General features: G+C 45.9%; 1 protein-coding gene and 1 pseudogene across 4 annotated transcripts in view; both read right to left on the reverse strand.

Annotated features, from left to right (window-relative positions):
• The window catches only part of SEPTIN9 (septin 9), a 323,191-nt gene that overhangs the window by 148,133 nt on the left and 155,252 nt on the right, over nt 1–19,806 (reverse strand). The window contains exon 1 of one of the 4 annotated variants that reach the window (XM_061616350.1): nt 18,985–19,466. The exons of the other annotated variants lie outside the window; for them this stretch is intronic. Within the exon in view, the coding sequence (XP_061472334.1) occupies nt 18,985–19,039 (55 nt within the window). The 5' untranslated portion in view covers nt 19,040–19,466. Of the gene's footprint in view, nt 1–18,984; nt 19,467–19,806 lie in introns of those variants that run through there. 4 annotated transcript variants of the gene reach the window in all.
• Nucleotides 15,127–15,245, reverse strand: LOC133382556 (5S ribosomal RNA; annotated as a pseudogene).

Here is a 19,806-nt window from a genome sequence, read left to right on the forward strand (position 1 = left end):
CACACTAAAGGTCCATTTCTATGTTGTGCGGAATGGGCCTCCTGATAAGATGGTATCTGCAGGAGGCCCTCAACCTGCAGAGTGCAGTGATTAACTGGGTATATAAGGGGTAAGACGGTCTTTCAGGTATCCTGGTCCCAAGCCGTATAGGGCTTTGTACACCAAAACTAGAACCTTGAAGCCTCTCCTTCCCAGCTCTACTATATTGATTAGGAACAGCATGGAAGTCAATTCATCAGTCTATGAAGAGGATCCTGTTTTCTTTTTCAGATGTTCTAAGAATGAACTTGGAAAGATCCCCCAGACTCTCCTGCATTGAAAATGTACAGAAGAGAACAGAAAGAACAAGGGCCTATTCTATATTTGGGAATATTTGCCAGGTCCTAAAGTATACCTTAATATCTAGCCATATCAGAAACGGAAGCATACAAATTAATGCACTCTGTACCAGTAAAACTGAAATGATTTGAAACTTTGGAGTTGCATTCACTTTCTTTCTCAAAATTGCACTTTATGCCACACAGTGAATTCAAGTCCTTGTTTTGCTCAACAGTGTAGAATCTCCACAACACTGAGCTTACTAATATTAGCACATGGATGGTGCTCAGAGGCTGTAGTTTTGAAGCAGCAAGTGTCTTCCTTATACAACAGACAGAGGAAAGTAAAGCATATGCTAAGTGGTAAGGATCTATGCATGGCCATGTGTTCCCAAACAAGAATCCAGTGTGTTTGTTGAGCTAGTACACATTTTAAGGAAGGGAGTGGGAAGCAAAACATAAGGTTTCATTTCTGGATGCAGATAACTTTGAGTTCAAGCTTATGGGACAAGACTAAGGGCCAGTTAATGGTACACAGCTTTGTTCCTTGCTTCTGAACAGTCACAAACACAGATCACCAACACCTCCATTGCAAGCTCATATTCTCATACCTGCTACTCCTCTTTCCAAGGAACTCTCATCCTGGCATCCCACAATGCACTTTTATATAGACAACACACATACGGACAGACAGAAAGCCAGGACCAACATTGAGATCAGCGTTGTCAGGCACTAACTGAGATTTATCCCCTAGCATGGAGGCACCTCACTGCCAGAGCACTCCCGAAATTGCTGCAGGATTATTTTGGTGGGGACTTTTCCTCCTTGCTGCTATTGCCAGCCCCTTTCCCCATCTTTTCTCTCTCTTCCTGCTTCTTTTTTGGGCCCAACCCAGAAATAGTGATAAGGAAGAGTTGCCACTGTTGCTGCTACTGCTTGCACTATATCCTCTATTCTTCCTCCTCACCACCAACACCATCCCACTGCGGTCAGAGGAAGAGAGCCCCAAAAGGGTAAGCCAGCAGTGACAGTAGCTGCAGCTGCTGCTGCTGCAGCAGCTGCTACTGCTACTCTCCTCCTTTGTCAGCAGATTTGGCCCAAAGTAGACAGGCAAGCAAAGAAGCAAGAATGGAACCTGGAAAATTGCAACAAAGCTGGGCAGCAGAAACTCCACAATCCTGGCTGAAGACAGAACCCCAGCCAGTGAAGCCACACACATACACACCCATGGAAGGGGGGGGGTGTTCCACTGCATATTTCTTGCCTTAGTGTTCACAAAGATGTGGAGCTCTTCCTGGAAACAGTCAATTTCTAGGGCTCATAAAATGATCCTGAGGGTTGATTAGCTGTTCCGCCCTAAGCAGATCACAACCTTTACAGTGCTTTGATGAGGGACTACTCTGAGCATTCTGAAGAATAAGTAATATTGGTAATAGCTCCTTCTCTATGAATTAAGGATGAAAAACCCCCACATCTCTGTGAAATTCAGTGAGGTTTTATTTTTTTTCTTTGCAAAATCTGTACAAATTTATTCTTGTTCATGATCTAGCATGTATATGATGTGCCATCGCCGTGGTTTACAGCAGGAGTGGTGCCTGCATGGGATTGTGACAGGCTCAGGCTGCATCATTTCCATTTAGCAGAACTATGTCTTTTGCTACCATTCCTCCTGCTTCAGCCAGGAGTGTGACAGTGCAGGCATAGCCTGAGAATGAAGGGCAGAACAGGTGCTCAGAGGAATGCCACAAGTGCAAATGAGCTATAAGGATAACAACATTCTATCTAGTACATGAGAGGGAAAGGTAGTCTGAAGAGAAATGCAGGCATTTTAGCATGATGAAAGCTAAAGTGCATTATGCAAAGATGCCATCCATGTTACCTTCCATCATTGACAAGTACATTTAACAGCTCACTCATATAAGCAGTATAATCAACAAGAAAGGCAGCACATGCAGTACCACAGATCAACTTACGTGAGCATATGCACTCATCTCTATTGATGGTCAAAGATCAAATACTAATCAACCTAAGCAAGAAGGCATAAATAGTGCTTCCTGATAAGGCCTTATTATTATGGACTGCAATCAAGAGGATACAACAGAATTTTGGATGGCCAGCAGGAATGCCAGACTAACTAAGAGCAAACCAAGCTTACAAAACAGCAGATATGCTGCAGACAATGGCCTGACCTCCACAGGTCTTGGTAAAACTGTATGCACTTATGTGGTACATTAAGGGCTTGCAAGACATTCTGTGTTCCAAGCTGAGCCAACATGGGTTCCTCATCTTCCTGCATGACAAACGGGGATGAAAAGGTTCCAGTGAGGGCTGGACTATCCAAACAACCCACAGCATCATGTTGTCGCAGTGCTTTCCCGTTCCATACTGTATCTTTTTTAAGAATGTGAATCTCTCCTACATTTCCTGTTTGGTACTTAAGAATTGGAACAGAAGGGCAAGGCATTATTACAGAGATAGCAACTCTTGGAGCCATTAATGATATCCTGGGTATCCAAGGAACCAGAGAAGAAATTAAGATTTGATAACCTGCCTCTGCTTTACTATGTGACATTACCATCTCTAGCTGCTCATCTCACAGGAACCCAATTCATGAATGGCCATTATTTTTAAAGTGAAAGGAAAAATCCAAGCCCAAAACACAAATGCAAGAAGGAAATGTATCTACGCCCATTTCTAAATATATCTGTGTTGCCCAGAAACAACTTCAAGGGGGCCTGATACATTTCAATCCAATTTGCCTCCTCTCATTAAACACTATGTAAGTTGACTTCTTTTGCAGGTTCATCAGAATGCTGTTACTGTCTTGAGTAATATATACAATATGCTGTGCTTCACAAAACAGCAGTTCCCAGGATGTTATGGTGTATATTGGCTCCCAGGAGTCAAACCAAAAAACAACCCATAGTTGAGGCATCTACAAATCTTTTACCATAGGTAATTAACTGCTTCATTTTTGTGTGTCAGCAGTGGATTGGACTAGAATCCAGTCACAGATGGCCCCTGATAATTCTAAAAAAATTATGTAGCATGATACAGTATTTCTCTCTGAACTGGCACAATGTCCCAGTATAGAATTACTATAAAATGGAGTATCTATCTATGCTACTGGCAAAAAGAGCATCTAGGCTTACTGACGCAAGCCACCAATCCAATATAACCCAGTTGTACCTAGAATTACCATGTGCATAGTGCGTGTGGGCAGAAGGTCTGTATGCTGCAGAACCCCTATTGGGGCACAGTGAATCTGGCACACAGGTTCTCTAATAAGGTTCCTGTTGGTGGAGACCCACACTGTCAGTACTAATGGTCAAATCTGGCTCCTACTGGAACATTTTCTCCAAGGGTAGCTGTCTATTTTTTCCTAATATGAATTAATGGGATTGGTGACTGATGACTATTCACTTCTACATGACAAAGTAAAGGGCTATGTACTATAATGGGACACTGTTGGGGAAGGAGTAAACTTGTTCCCGTTCTTGGTGACTCCATTGCTTTTGGTTCAGGCTTCGATCACTCAAAACTGTGCCCCAGATGCAGCCAATTTACATTGATTCATAAAACACAGAGAGTGCAACTAAGAGCTGAGCCAGCCCCTATCTGCATTGCTCCACCCCTTTATCTGCATATCTCCCACTGTATGTTCCGTTCCCTGTTGAGTGTGATAGAACACTGGGAACTGGGCAGGATGAGAATGCAATGGCTGTATGGTATGAGGATTACGTGGAAGATTAGATGCACAAGCAAGAGAAACAGAGAGAGCAGAGACTGCCATTTGCTGGCTGTGCCTACAGTTAAGGCTCTGAAAACAGCTTGCAAATATTTCATAAGCCCTTCCCAATTTCAGCACAGCAATTCAGAAATTATAGAATATGTACAACATGTCCCTCCCAGATGTGGTAATATGCATGCATCTTGTTCATATAATTAAATGTAATGCAATTTCTTGTATCAACAACATTTATCAAATTAATGAAAGGCAATATATGAGTGTTTTAAATAAATAAATAAATTACCCATATCTGTTGCACCCTCCAGCTCACAGTACTGTCCCAATGTGACCCTGAAGTTTGAAATATTCTCTGCTCCTGCATTTTAGAGGCTTAGTTAGGCAAGCATACTGATGACTGTACATTGCTTTTTCAGTACTGCTGAATATTAATGCTATGCCACAAGTGCCTTGACATCATAGGTTTGGTAGCAGCATAACATGACATCCTCAAGATGAGCTATCAGAAGAATAAATCCCAAACACCTTGGCCTAAAGGATGAGCCTCTATGCGAGCTAAATCACTAGGTGCCTAAACACCTTGGAGGTGGCAATGAAAGAATTACTGGGTGCACCATGAATGGTACTCACATCACTCTAGTAAGAATGGCTGGAGTATCTTGATGGAGAAGAGGATCAGTGCACAGATAACACAGGAATTGATGACTGAAAGAAACAGGCTATGATAGTAATAGGAAAAAAATTGCTGTGAAACCCATTTATGGCATTTGCATGTCTTTTTTTCAGAGACTTGGTGCCTGTTCACACACTAATGTCATTATGAGCTGGGAATGGCTTAGTTCACATGTCACATTAAACCACAGTTTATGATTGACAATGGTTTAGCACAAATAAGCTGTGTGCTGATGTACACGGCTCAAAAGTCCCTCCTTCTCTCCTTAACTCTGCTCTTGGCCCTGAAATGGAAATGGACTGCCTTCAAATCGATCCCGACTTATGGCGACCCTATGAATAGGGATTTCATGGTAAGCGGTATTCAGAGGGGGTTTACCATTGCCTCCCTCTGAGGCTATTCCTCCCCAGCTGGCCAGGGCCTGTTCAGCTTGCCCCAGCTACACAAGCCAGCCCCTTCCTTGTCCGCAACTGCCAGCTGGGGGGCAACTGGGCTCCTTGGGACTATGCAGCTTACCCACGGCTGCACAGGTAGCAGGGCACGTAACCCTGAGCCACTCACTGTGGGGGTGATCTTTAGCTGGCCCTTTACACCCAGGAGATATGAGCAGGGATTTGAACTCGCAGACTCTGGACTATACCAGCTGCTGCCCTGACAGAAGCAATAAACCACAAGCCTTGGCTTGACATGTCATCTGGATCTAGGCTCACTGTTTGCCTTCATGGGCAGCCTTCTAGGGCCACAAGCCTAAGGTGGCAGGACTAGAGGCAAAAGTGAGAGGAGCAACCGGTATGACTCTTACGTTTGGTTACAGTAAAAGTCAGAGATTTATACACACACCACCCCAAATACATCTCTCCAACCAGGCAAGGAAGAAGCATTATCACAGTTCAAGGACACATTCCAGCCAGGCAAAAGCACTCAAGGAAGATGTAGAGTGTGGCCTAGGAAGGGATGCATCTGGCCCCCAGGCCTGCGGTTCCCCACCCCTTCATTAAACATTAAGTACATGCAAACACAGTTACTGACAAAAATCATAGCCACCACAGGCTCAAAGGCTCACACACACAGGCTCTTGCACCCCAGTCCCATGAATGTTCCCAGGCAGGGCCAGCTCCAGGAATGTGGGGGCCCTTGGGCATTAGCCTGCCCCGGGCCCCTCTGCTTCCCTTCTGCGATCCCGCGGATCACAAGACAAGCTTACAAACCGCCCGCCATCCCTCGCCATCCCCCGCGCTTCACCTACCTTTCTCTGCTGTTCGCGCAGGGTTGCCATCAATAAAGATGGCGACCGAGGTTTCCGTAAGGGACTGAAGCCTTTGCCGCCATCTTGGTTGATGGCATGCAGCGCGCGCATTGCTGCCATCAACCAAGATGGCGGCAGAGGCTTCAGTCCCTTACGGAAACCTCAGCCGCCATCTTTATTGATGGCAACCCTGCGCGAACAGCAGAGAAAGGTAGGTGAAGCGCTGGGGATGGCGGGCGGTTCGGAAGCTCGTCTTGCGATCCGCGGGATCGCGGAAGGGCCCCCCAGGAGCTCCTTGAGCTGCAGGGCCCTCGGGCCAGCACCCAACCTGGCCGTCCTTTGGAACCAGCCCTGTTCCCAGGCCATGGTTTAAAGGCACATTCAGGAGCCATGTTGCTGAAGATATGCAGGCATGAGTCCAGCCACTGCCTAGGTGAGAGATCACCTGGAAACCCTGACTGTGCTGCTTTAAGTTCCATCATGGAAGTAAAACAGGCTTAAACTGCAATACATACATAAATGAAACCATTATCTGGAAGCTGAGTTTCATTTGGTTTAATATGTATTGTTCCTGGGCAAGTGTACATAGGACTGCAGCCTCTCATTCTGCCAGCACCCACATTTGGCAATCTAACTACCTGGCTCTATTATCTTTATTTTGAAGAACCAATTGATCTGATTTTGAGGCCCAGAAAAATCAAGGAAGTCACCACTGTGGTGTTACATAGCAAGACCACTACCGATTCTGCACTAAAATGAAGGACACTCCAGAGCTAGCGTACCTGAAACAAGGAGCACTGATCATTTTCTGTTGGGTTACAATATTGTAACCCAACACTGTGGTTGTTGGCATCTCTGTGCGCATCACAAACACTGCAAAAGGTCTCTGTTGTAGACCACTTCCAGACATTGAATTTCACATTCTCCCAACACACAGCTAGCTGCAGAACAGGAGTCTGGCATGAAGTGGTGCTGGCTTTGCAATCAGGAGTTTATTTGGTGCTAACTTGCAGGCAATCTAAGATCCTCCTGGCAGGGTGAAGTCTGGGGAACATTGGCAAGGCAGAAGTTGAGCTAATGAGGAGATGAACTCCTCAGATGGCCTGCCAAGACTTCTGAATTTGGGCAGGGGGAGCAATTTTCATTCTCTTGCACAAGTGTTGGCAAAGCAGAGTCTAAATAACCTAAGAAATGGAGGGGAGCTGTCGTATCATGCTATGCTTATTCAAGGCCAATCACATCCCAGGATATTTAAAGCTCTCCTCTCCCTTCCCATCTACACATGTAAACTTAAGGGTTGTAGCCAATTAAGTTCTGCTCAGAGTAGACCCATTGAAATTAATGGATCTAAGTTTGTCATGTCCATTATTTTCAATGGGTTTACTCTGAGTAGGACTAGCATTGGCTACAAGCCTGTGTTATCAACATAACCACTGTAGTCCTCACAGAGAATAACAGATATAAAATAATTATATTAAGGTATGTCTGGTATGCTTTAATTTGGATTCCTGCATTGAACAGGGGGTTGGACTTGATGGCCTTATAGGCTCCGTCCAACTCTACGATTCTATGATTTTAAGGTAATATTTTAAATTAGATATTAATGCGTGCTGGTTGCTATATAAGAGCATGAGAGTTTTTGAGCAACACACAGTTCTTCATCAAGCAGGGCAGCCACCATCTTGCCAGGTAACACAAACTCTGACATGTGGGTGGAATATATTTTTGCTATCCCAAATACGAAGATCATGTGGGGGAAAAAACTATCCAACTAAGTAAATGTAAATGTAAATTTAATTTTTAGGTCGCCTATCTGGCCGAAGCCACTCTAGGCGACGTACATATTAAATTTCAATAAAATACAATAAAATACAATAATTACAATAAAATACAATATAATCATCACAAGGGAAAATGCTGCTGTGAGATTTTCAAATAAGCAATTGTTACTATCCAGGATTCAGAAGAGAGGGGTAAACCCGATATCACAGAAGCCAATCAGTTCACAAGATACCCCATCTGCATTGCCAGTATGCATTTTCCCCAATGAAGATCCCAAACTGCAACATACTAACATAGACTAACATTCACAGGAAAACTTATTCAGTCCAACTGATAGTTCTCCCCCTGTGGAGAGGCATCTTACCCAGAGGAAAACGCAGCATCTCCTTTAATAAATTCCCCCAGAGGTTCAAAACTTTTGATGTGATCATGTTTAAATGGAGAATTACTTCATAGCCTACATGCAGTTCACTACATCACCATACTGCTCAAATCTGAGTGTATTCCTTTGGGTTTCTAAGCACCAGTCCCTGAAAGCCAGTCATGTACCCAACAGAAGTAGAAAACAAAAAGAGTAGTGGAAGAGCTCAGAGTTATTGCATTTATGGATATGGACGAGCACACACTTTAGACAGGAAACAAAACACATACAAGAGAAATAGAAGTTTAGTTTTCAGCTCAGTATCTGTCCATAGAGCAAGAATAGGAATATTTCTTTAGTTGGTCCCAAGGCTGCTTATGAAAACACTGAAATTATTATTTATCAAATTTCTATCCTGTCCTTCCTCCCAGAAGGAGCCCAAGGGACAAAACGCTAAAAACATATTAAAATAACTAAAAAACAAAACATTTTAAAAATAAAACATCTCAAAAACATTGTTTTAAAAAACACTTTTAAAACATCTTAAAAAGCAATTCCAACACAAACACAGACTGGGATGAGGGCTCTACTTAAAAGGCTTGTTGAAAGAGCTCTTCTGTAGGCGCTGATAAGATTACAGAGATGACGTCTGTCTAATATTTAACGGGAGGGAATTCCAATGCGTCGGTGTCAAAACACTAAAGGTCTCCTTCCTATGTTGTGCAGAATGGACTTCCTGATAAGATGGTATCTGCAGGAGGCCCTGGCTTGCACAGCACAGTGACTGACTGGATATATAAGAGGTAAGATGATCTTTCAGGTGTCCTGCTCCCAAGCTGCAGAGGGCTTTGTACACCATCACTTTGAACTTGGCCTGATAGCTAATGGGAAGTCAGTGCAATTCTTTCAGCATTGTTATCACATGCTGATGATATCCTGTTCCAGTGAGCAGTCACGCCACTGCATTTTGCACCAGCTGCAGCTTCCAGACCAACCTCAAGGGCAGCCCCACATACAGAGCATTACAGTAATCTAGTCTGGGGATTACCAGTGCATGGACAATAGTGGTTAGGCAAACTATTCCAGCACTGTCAAGGTAGTAGCCAACAGGCACTGAGGGAAGATGGAGAAACAAACTTCATTATCCCCAATACCAGGCTCCATTCCCTAATTTCCTCCTAGAAGCATGTTCAGTGACATCCATTTCTTTAGATCTCCATAAATGCAGATGCTGATTTTTCAGTGGAAAAACCTATTTCTCTTACCCAACAACCTCTCAGCTCCTGACACACAAACTTTGAAATTCCAGAAGAAAATTGCTTTCCTGAGCTGACATGCCTGAATTCTCACAACCCAGTGTGGGATAGTTTCCTGCTTTTTGAAATTAACTTCTTTCCAACATGAGCATATCCATGCTCAGCTTGCTGAGGGCTACTTCATGCAGTTTGCCACATGTACACAATAAGGAAATGTACTGCCAAGCTGAGAATACCTACTGCATGTAAGGCAATTATATATAATCTCCTTATCACATCTTGCAGTGTGAACACAGGCTGCATACAATTTTATTCATAGGAGAGGATGCTCATGTAGGAAATCCACCTGCTGTGAAGTAGCCCTGGTTTCTCCTGAGCAATGGTGGGTGTCTGTGAGAGTCACTCGCTTAAAAGTCACAAAAACAGTTCAATAACTTAACAGATCCAAGAACACTCTGCCTTTCTACTCCAGGCCATCTACAGGCCTATTTAGATAAGAAATTGAAGAAGTGTGATCTGATCCCCCATCTCTTTATATTTCATTTGAAAAGCTATAGGGGGGCTGGGAGGACAATTGGATTGGAACTATGGTGTGGGGGGGAGGGCTGCACCATGGTTGATTTCAAAACTCACTGCATGTTTTTTCTCAAGGAGATTGTGCACCCCCCTGTCCGTTAGTGTTATTTGCCCCATTTGGGAAAATATACAGGAGCGTACTAGTCAGGGCCAGTGCCAAGACTGGCATCACCAGGAATCTGCTAAGGCTCCACCACAGCAGGCCCACTACCAACCCCTAGATTCCCCAGACCCTGATACTCCTCTTTGACATTGCGTCCTATTTGTGTGCCTTCCCTCAGTGAGCCAGCAGTGACAGGGGTGAGGAGGAGCAGCAGTCTCCACTTGTTTGGCTGTCCTCTTCTGGGCAGTGGTGCAGACTGGGCCCAGAGGGACAGGGCAAGCAAACGGGCAGCAAAAGCAACACTGATGAGGAGGAGCTGCGGCTACTGGGAGAGGGGACTCTCCTCCCACCCACCCCACCCAAAGCACCTTGCCTCCCAGATAGAGATGTAAAATTTCCAGAAAATTTGAAGCTATGAGGGTGAACTTTTCTTTCCAAAGAGGGGAGGATCCAGAATTTTTTAAAAAAAATGTTGGGGAAAACCAGGAAAATATGCAATACAGTAATACCTCAGTTAATGAACCCTCCTGAACAAGGCTCCTTTTAGCTAAGGTGTTGTTTTTTTACAGTGAAACTGATCAGCTTTGCTTTGTTATGGATAAACTTTCAAGCCTGTGCCTTTGCTTTAAAGTGAACCTGACCAGCCTGTCCTGTGCCTTTGCTTTACTATCAATAAACAGATATGCTTGTGCGTTTGCTTTGCTAGGATGAAACTGACAACCCTGTGTCTTCCTATTAAAAGAGCCCTCTTCCTTCTCCCAGGGCTGGGGAGGGAAGGATCCAATATGATTCGGAGGGGGAGGCACCCTTTAAAGCCCTGTTGAAGCTGCCCCCACCATCTATGAGCTGGTGTAGGAACCTATCGCTATTCTTTCCATGTTATTCCTACCTCTGGCACCAAACTTCCTGTTAAAGAAGGAATGTCCAGGAACACATCTATTTTGCTAACTGAGGCATTAAGTGTACTTGTTTTTTTAGCATCTTTTGCAGATTGAAAGTCCCTTTGTTACTTTAGGAACAATAAAATGTATCATGATTAGCTTGGTTTGCCATTAAATTATCATGTTTGGCATACTAAAAATATAGTTTATTCAGACAATAATTACAAATTTAATTCACTTGTAAAAACATAACCCTTCCTGTCAGGATCCCACCTCAGGCACCACCTGCTAGGATCCTGCCTGTGGTCACCGCCTTGTCACGGTCCCACCTCAGGGTCCTGGTCTTTAAACAGTTCTCTCACCAGCTCTAGCAAAGATCTCTCAAGATCCCACTGCTAGGCAGCACCACCAGACACTCCTTGTAAAACAGTATTGCCTTGAGACTGTGCCTTAGTCTCCTCCTGGCCTATTGATACTTTGTGTCTGGGTCCACTTGCAGGCCACAACCCCCCTGTATCTTTGTACCTATAAAGAATACAGCCCTGGGTTGCTCTGGATACCTGATGATGTTACACTCTCTCTTCACCACTGCCACCACTGATACTGTTTCCCAACCTTGGTATATGCCCTGCCCACCCCTCTGGTCTGTGAAAGCCCAGCCAAGGATCAGGCATTCTGGTAAACCAAGAAATATTTATTTATATACACAGGAATAACAAGATTACTTAAAGGTATTGTCAACAAGCGTGTGGTTTCATAAGATGCATTACTCTTTATGTTTCTAGCCGTCAATAACCTGCCTCACTACCCGCCTAATTCAATCCACCCTCCAAAACCCAGAACCAACCAACGAACTCCTAAACCCACCAAGACCAACCAACACCCAACTGTCATCCTCTCATTTATACCTTCAGACCCTCAAGCGCTCAGCCAATCATAATACAACACTCATCAACATTCCAACCCATGTACTCCCCCCTCTCACTCAGTCCACTTACCTCATTTACTCTAATAAACCCACACTTACCATATTGACAGTATTATAAATACAGGGGCATCACAGAGGGGGAGGCACCCTTTAAAGCCCTGTTGAAGCTGCCCCCACCATCTATGAGCTGGTGCAGGAACCTATCGCTATTCTTTCCATGTTATTCCTACCTCTGGTACCAAACTTTCTGTTAAAGAAGGAATGTCCAGGAACACATCTATTTTGCTAACTGAGGCATTAAGTGTACTTGTTTTTTTAGCATCTTTTGCAGATTGAAAGTCCCTTTGTTACTTTAGGAACAATAAAATGTATCATGATTAGCTTGGTTTGCCATTAAATTATCATGTTTGGCATACTAAAAAATAGAGTTTATTCAGACAGTAATTACACATTTAATTCACTTGTAAAAACATAAATTTTGGGAGAGCTACAAGCTGCTGAACTGTAAGGACCCTAGCATCTCTTTTGTTTTGCCAGTTAATGAGGAGCAGGCAAAAAAAAAAAAAAAAGCCAACCAGGAAAAACCATCAATGTTATAGTAAAAAAAGGAATTCTGGAAACTATTGTGTCACCTCTAGTCCTCCACAGCATCAAGCAGACATAAAGCACTCATTCCCATAAAAGCAGCTGAGAAAAAGAGGGGAGTAAACGAAGACTCACTGAATACTACATGAAATTTAATCAGTCTCATTTTCTGAGCTACCACTATCACTTTCTCTTCATATTTGTCATCTTATCTAGCATAGACTTCTAAAGATTGAAGGTTTGCACGGATTGAAAGAATCTTCTTTTTCCAGGCCTTCACATCTCTGCTCCCAGAATCTGCAGTCAAGTAACCAGCTAGTAAAATGGCCTCAAATGCCTACCCCCACTGCACCACAAACATGGGGCAGGTCCACGGCATCCAGTGTGCAGGGTGGAACATTTTCCTGTGCTTTATTTTTCCAGGGAAATTTTTCCATTTCATAAGTTTGCTAGTAACAATGAATGGATATCCATTTCAAATTCAATAATAAGCATGCTTGGCAGTTTCAAAGTTTTTAGCTTTGTTTACTAAATTTAAGCAAATTAGATCACTCTTCAGAGCACCAGAAAAATTTCTGAAAATTGTCGGATGCAAACTACCCTATGCACATTTTTTTTTAAAAAAAAAATCAAACTTTTCTGGAAAACCCACAGGCCTCCTGGCATCAAAGAACAAAAAGCAGAATTGAAGCAACTGAATATACTTACTTATGTTTCAAGTTTGGTTCTCTTTTGTCCCATTTAAATCAGATTAAGGTGTGAATCTGTTATACACTCAACATCTTTCAACAGCAACGCATAATCAATAGCATTTTTTATGCATCCTTCTCTTGCTTAGGAAGTGCCTTGCTAGATTCGGCCAGATTTCAGCATTCTGTTACAAGAGTCCCAGCAACCAGCAGCAGGTGCCAGGTATTCTCCCAGAAATTTCATCAATGCTCCACAGGTGGACTGTGGTCCAATCCACCTACATTTACAACCATGAGCTAGCCTTACCCCTAAATGGATGAGGTGCCACCTCCTGAACTAGTGCCTCGATGGCAGACATGTTAGTTTGCTGTTGGGCTGCGCTGGTTGTCTTATCCTCCTAACGCCTCTCAGACATTTTCATTGAGGAAGGCCCCTGATCAAGCAAACTGGCAGACAGACCAGCCATGTACTTCAGCTGGCATCATGTGTTGCTTTCCTCATGTGATGCACTTTGGAACCACCACCACTGCATTGCAGTATCTGTTTGAATGGGCAGCAAGCAGGCACAGGTGGAGTGGTGAGAGAGGTGTTGGAGGACACAGATATGTGTGCCACAAGGCCTGCCCTGGGTCCTCTTTGCCAGCCTGCTTCCCTCATGTGTGGTGGAAGACACTGACCTGCCACCACTGTTGACACAGGCCAGGCCAGCCTGTTTCTGTATATGGAACAGGAGAGGGAGAACTCATGTTGTCCTCCAGGAATGGAGGAGGGAGAAGCCATGTTGTCTGCCTCTTGGACCAGCCCTATTGGCAGATAGACCATACTGAACCATGTTCTAGTCATACTGCAAATGGAAAGGAGGCAAATTTAATTCATTCAGCCACTATGACATAGCCCCAATTTGTGGTCTTTTCAATTTATGGCCTATTCATGTGAGTAGCATCACACAGGACAAGAGTATTCATGGAAGATTCCGCAAAAAGGAGAAAGAGGCATGGAACACTGAGAATAAAGAAATCCCTGCTCTTAAGAAGTTTCTGCTTCTGCCTTCCATGTACTGCTCACAGAGTTCACCATTCCTATGAGCTATGATTGGGTCAATCCACCCATATCCATCAGCTCATGATCTAGGTTGTAACATGTTAAAACAGATGACTCATGTTGCGTCTCTCTGTGCATGCTTTAAAAAAACTTGAAGATGACAACACCTGCAAAGTGTCCACTGAATGCAGTGTGGCATTCAGGGTGTACAAGTGTGGTGTGTGTGCAAATGTGGTGTGTACAAGTTGGGTGTAGAAATCCGATTCAGAATATTTTTAAAGTGGGTCCTCCATGTTGAACAGAGTTGTGCATTTCTGACTTAAGAAAATAATAACAGAATACAGTTCTGGTTTTATCTACAGAGGACTCACCTCATGGAAAACAATACACTCTGAAACTCCTCTGAGCTGCCAAGGGTATGTGAGATGGTAGCCAGCCATGTTCAGACACCTCGGTTTTTCCAGTTTCCCTTGATTCTGCCCACCACCCCACCACCATTACTACTACTATGCAATTTCAACAAAAGAATCTGAGAATCTCCTGAGCTCCCAAGACAAAGGTCAAATCCTACTCACATCTGCCCTCTGAACTTCTGAGTAAGAGAGCTACCACTTGTGGCCAATAGTCATGACTCAATGGAGAAGCAGCTGTTTCCATGCTGCAATTATCTCCCATTGTTCTTTGTGCAGATGAAATAAAAGGGCTTTTCTGCCCGTTGAGAACAGAGTATGTCATACTTCCTGGCAGAAAAGGTAACTGGGTTTTGCGTGCGTAGTCAAAGTCTGTGACCCAATATGGCTTTCCTTCTACTACAAGAGGGATGTTTTTGTTGTTGTTATATGCCTTATCGATTACGACTTATGGAGACCCTATGAATCTTTTTGGGATATATTCATAGCGTTTTCATGGTCAGAGGTGGTTTACCATTGCCTTCCTCTAAGCCTACAGCACCTAGTATTCCTAGGTGGACTCCCATCCAAGTACTAACCAGGCCTGACCCCACTTAGCTTCTGAGATCAGACGAGATTGGGCATGTTCAGGGTAGTATGGCCGTTCCACTTGGGGAAAGTTAGCTCACCTTCTTGGCAGGGGGAAAGATGAGCATACACTGTCTATCTCCTAAAGCCATCCTACTTCATAGTAGAGTTTAGGACTGCCAGTTCAGAAAACAGGGAAGGTGTTGGATCTCACTAGAGGCTTCTTCAGCCAGAGCATTGGGGGTTCTGTGCCAAAAAAAACTATATGCCAAGAAAAAAAGGTGAGGTTTGCAAGATTTAACCGCAATGGTACCAGGGGAATGCTAGGACCCTGGAGAACCTGAGCTACCTCCTGACTCTTGGTCAGGGCAGACTATATCACTTTGTAATGTAATGGTTATCAGTAGCACTAGACGCCAAGACTCCAGCTAAGGGCCCTGTGGACTGAGAGTTGGGCAAGGTCAGGCAGTCTCCAGAGCCTGCTCTACTATTAAGCAGAGCGAGGCAACTGCCTCAGGCAGCTGGTTTTAGGTGTCATTACAAGGGCAGGAAATTGTTAATTATGTAATTATTATTATACATTACAATAACTTTCAAGGAGAAGCACTTGTGGTGTTTTCTGCCAAAGGTGCCAGAATAAGTTTGCTGGCCTTGAGTAATTCCTCTTTGACTTGGGGAAAGCTGTTTCGTCTCAGGCAGCAAAATGTCTTGGATCGGCCCTGGCCACCCACACTGTACATTTAAAGCATGTGGCCTCCCCCCAAGAATCCTGGGAACTATAGTTTACCCTTTGCAGAACTACAGTTCCCAGCACCCTTAAACTACAGCTCCCAGGATTCTTTGGAGGAAGCAAGGTGCTTTAGATATACAGTGTGGATGTGACTTCTCTCTTTGCCTTTGTGGAGCAAGAAGAACATAGAAAGCTGCCTTATACTGAGGACAAACATTGGTCCATCAAGCTCAGTATCACCAACAATGACTGGCAGCATCTCTCCAGGATTTCTTGGAGAGGGGTCTCTCCTGGAGATGCTGGGGATTGAACCTGGGACCTTCTGCATACAAGGCAGTTGCTCAAACACCAAGCTACAGCCTTCCAGTAATCCTCACGGGCTTCCGCTGGTTATGGGAAGGAGAAAAGAGTGATACAGGGACACTGAACGTAAAAAAGCTGCCTTATACCAGATCAGAGTATTTGTCCAACCAGCCCAGTATTGTCTACTTTGACTGGCAACAGCTCTCCAGGGTTGACATCTTTCCCATCACATGCTTCCTTGAATTCTTTTAGTTGGAAGATGCCAAGGACTGAACCTGGGACCGTCTGCATGCAAAGCATATCCTTTGCTGCTACTAAGGCTCTGGACCAGGGCCAGTGCCAAAGGGAGGCCAGGTAGGGCCCTGGCTGAGGGCCCCTGAAAGGCCCCTCATTACGGTGGAATAGTAGTGCTTCTCTTCTACAATCCACAGCAGGGTCCCTGCCACAGATCGCAGGGAGGGAGCTTCTAGGCTGCCCACCCATTCGCTCACTCCACCTACCTCTCTCCTGTCTTTTGCTTCTCGTGCTGCGTGCGCAGGGCTTCCATCAACCAAGATGGTGGTGGAGGCTTCTTTAAGGGGCTAATACCCCTACCATCATCTTGGTTGATGGCAGGCATGTGCGCACATGTAGCATACCGAGCATGCGTGCCATCAACCAAAATGGTGGCAGGGGCATCAGCCCCTTAGAGAAGCCTCCATCACCATCTTAGTTGATGGTAGCCCTGCGCGCACAGCTGCAGAAGACAGGAGAGGCAGGTGGAACAGGCAAGAGCTGCAAGCCCGAGGCAGGCAGGTGCCCAAGGGCCCAGTCATGCCCGGTGCCGGCCCTGCTCTGGACCTCCTGCACCCCAGGGCTGCCTCATCCACCACCAAGCCTATCTTTTTCATTGGCTTTCAGGGCTAAAACCCTGCCCGTAAAAGCTGAGGTTTTCAAGATGCTAAGTTCTGCACCGCATACAACCAGAATAGTGGAATACACATGCACCCCCTTCTTCAGGTGGGCACAGTTTAAGGCTCATCCGCATGGTGGTTTTTAAAGAGTTCAAAAAGCACTGGGCACATGTATAGAGGAGCCCGGAGCTGCTCTCTGATCGCCTCCATGTGTCTCTGCCACTTTATCCTACAGAATTGGCCCAGGAGATCAGCCCATGCAATTTATGCACAACCAACTTTCTGCTATCAAAATGGAAGGAAGGGATTCCCCCAGTACTCTGTTTCCAGGTTAGTACTATAGGATCAACAGCACAGAAAACTACCATCCAGACATGCCATAGCTCCTTGCAGACAGTAGACAAAATAGGACATTTCTGGGGCACAAACGCTGCTGAGGTTTAAGGCAGTCTGCAGCACCTTCAGATTCAATGATACCTACAAATGTCAGCCCCTACATGCAGTCACAATGTCTTATCGATACCATTCGTTGGGGCGGGGAGAGAAGACATAAAGCTGAAAAGAAAACTAGACACACATCACAACATAACCACATTTAGGTTTGACAGGCCCCCAACCAGCTCCAACCATTACTACTGCCCCTAATCACCCACAGGCAATCTTCTCATCCCCCACTTAGCCCTCTTTGTAAGCTTGTGGCCTTGTTGATCCTATCTTGAAAGATAAAAAAAAGACACAGCACGTAAGAGCTGAAGGAAAGAAACACACTGAGCCTTTTCTGCTGACTCGCCTGCCAGTTTTCAGAATGGATGAGCATCAAAATATTGTCCAGCCAAATCAATGGGAAAGGAGAGGGAGAAGACCATCCAGTCTCATACTCATCTCGGCTACAAACAAACTCCACAAGCCTACTTTGCCTCTCTCAGCTAGGGAGAGGGAGAGGGGGAGGGGAGAGACAGCGTGTCTGTCTCGCATATAGGCAAACAAAATGAAAGCAGCCCACTAAGGCCGCACACTCAAGAACACCCATACACCAACGAGTGACCGCGGACAAAATGGAAACACAACGTGCTCTTCCGAAGACACGCACGCCTTCACGCGTGATGATGAATTAGCTTATATTTTGACAGTTTTCACAGCCATGCAGTCCCGACGTGAGTCAACGCGCGCTCACTAGATCACGCATTCTTATCAGCTCTGCCTCAGTTTCCCATCTGTGAAATAGGAAGAACAGCCCGCCACTTCACAGGGATGCAGGATGGATTTTGAAAGGGGGCCGAATAACACGCCGTTTGCTCAAAGTCAAAGACTCTTTTTTCAGAAAATGGAAGAGAAGGCCTGGCCGGCCCTCGCTCTTGCAGCACGTGAACTGCGTCCTCGGCTTCTCTCCATAGCCCAGCCGGCGTTCCTTCTTCAAAGTCAAAAAAGAAAAGACAACCCCATCTCAGAGGCCTCTAGCCAAACCTCCATTTAAAAAATTAAAAAGATTCCCCCACCCCCTTCTTTACCTGGCCAAAACAAAACCAGGCAACTCACCAGCCTTATCGCCCACCACCACCACCACCCTTCGTCAGTGGAGCGTTTCTCCGGATCCCGCTTCTTTTCGCAATCCCAAAACAGAAGTTCCCAATCCCACGGGGGGGGGGAGGGTTGAAATCTGCCAGGCGATTTCCAGTCTCGCCAGCCGCAAACAAACACCAGCCTCCGGGTGTTTACCGCTGGCCTCTAACCACGACCGAGAGAGTGTGAGGAAGGGGGATTGTCTCGGATCTGGGAAGGGGATGGTAGCACACACGGGAACGAGCGGAAAACGGGTGCGCCCCACTGGCAGCGGGAAAGGGGGGGCCGTCTGCGACGGGTTCTCTCTTCCTCCCTCCCTCCCCAATTTACCTACCCTCGAAGTCGGAGATGATCCCTTCCAGGTGCGCGTTGACCGCCGGGTCGGACATCGCCACGCTCAACTCTGGCTCCGCGCTTGGAAATGCCCCCCCTCCCCAAGGTCCCGGCAAGGTCCCGAACTCGGCGCTGCGCGGCAGGGCTAGGCGCCTTTGGACGGCCCCCTAGCAGTGAGCGGGGAGGGCGAGAGCTGGCTGCCGAAGCGCTCGCAGGCAGAAGCCCCCCGCCCCGTGGGCCCGTCCTGTTAAACAGGCTCGAATGAATGGAGACAGGCAGGCAGGGGAACCGCGGCCCTCCCCGCCCCTCGGATCTTGGCAGCCCGGCGTGCGCCCGCCCGGCTTCTCCTTCGCGCAGTGGCTGCGTCGCACGCCTGTCAAGCCGAGCCCGAGCAGGGCAACGCCGAGACGAGGCTGGATGGGCAAGAACGTGGCTCGCCTGCTCTTTTTCCCACCAGCGCCGCCAGGAAGAGGGGATCGGAGGAGCTCAGCCTTAGCTATCGCTTGCAACACTCCCAGTCCGCAATGCAAAGCAGCCCAGGGGAGGGGGGCCCCGCCCTCCCATCCTGCCGTCCTGCCGTCCTGCTGCTTCCAAAGATGCTTCAGCCGGTTACTGGCACCAAGGGGACAAGGCTGGTCTCTTGAGCCAGCCCCACCACTTGGAGTAGCTTTTCAGTGCCAAAACTCGATCTCTGCAGCGGGGGAGAGGGGGCTTCTGAATATATGCAGAGTACCTCTCCCTCATCAATACGGGAGTGTGCATAAAAGACTGACCAACCTGCTCATATACATATGGATAAGAGGTATCTCGCCCTTTCTCCAAG

Source organism: Rhineura floridana, chromosome 3, assembly GCF_030035675.1.
Source record: "Rhineura floridana isolate rRhiFlo1 chromosome 3, rRhiFlo1.hap2, whole genome shotgun sequence".
NCBI lineage: Eukaryota > Metazoa > Chordata > Lepidosauria > Squamata > Rhineuridae > Rhineura > Rhineura floridana.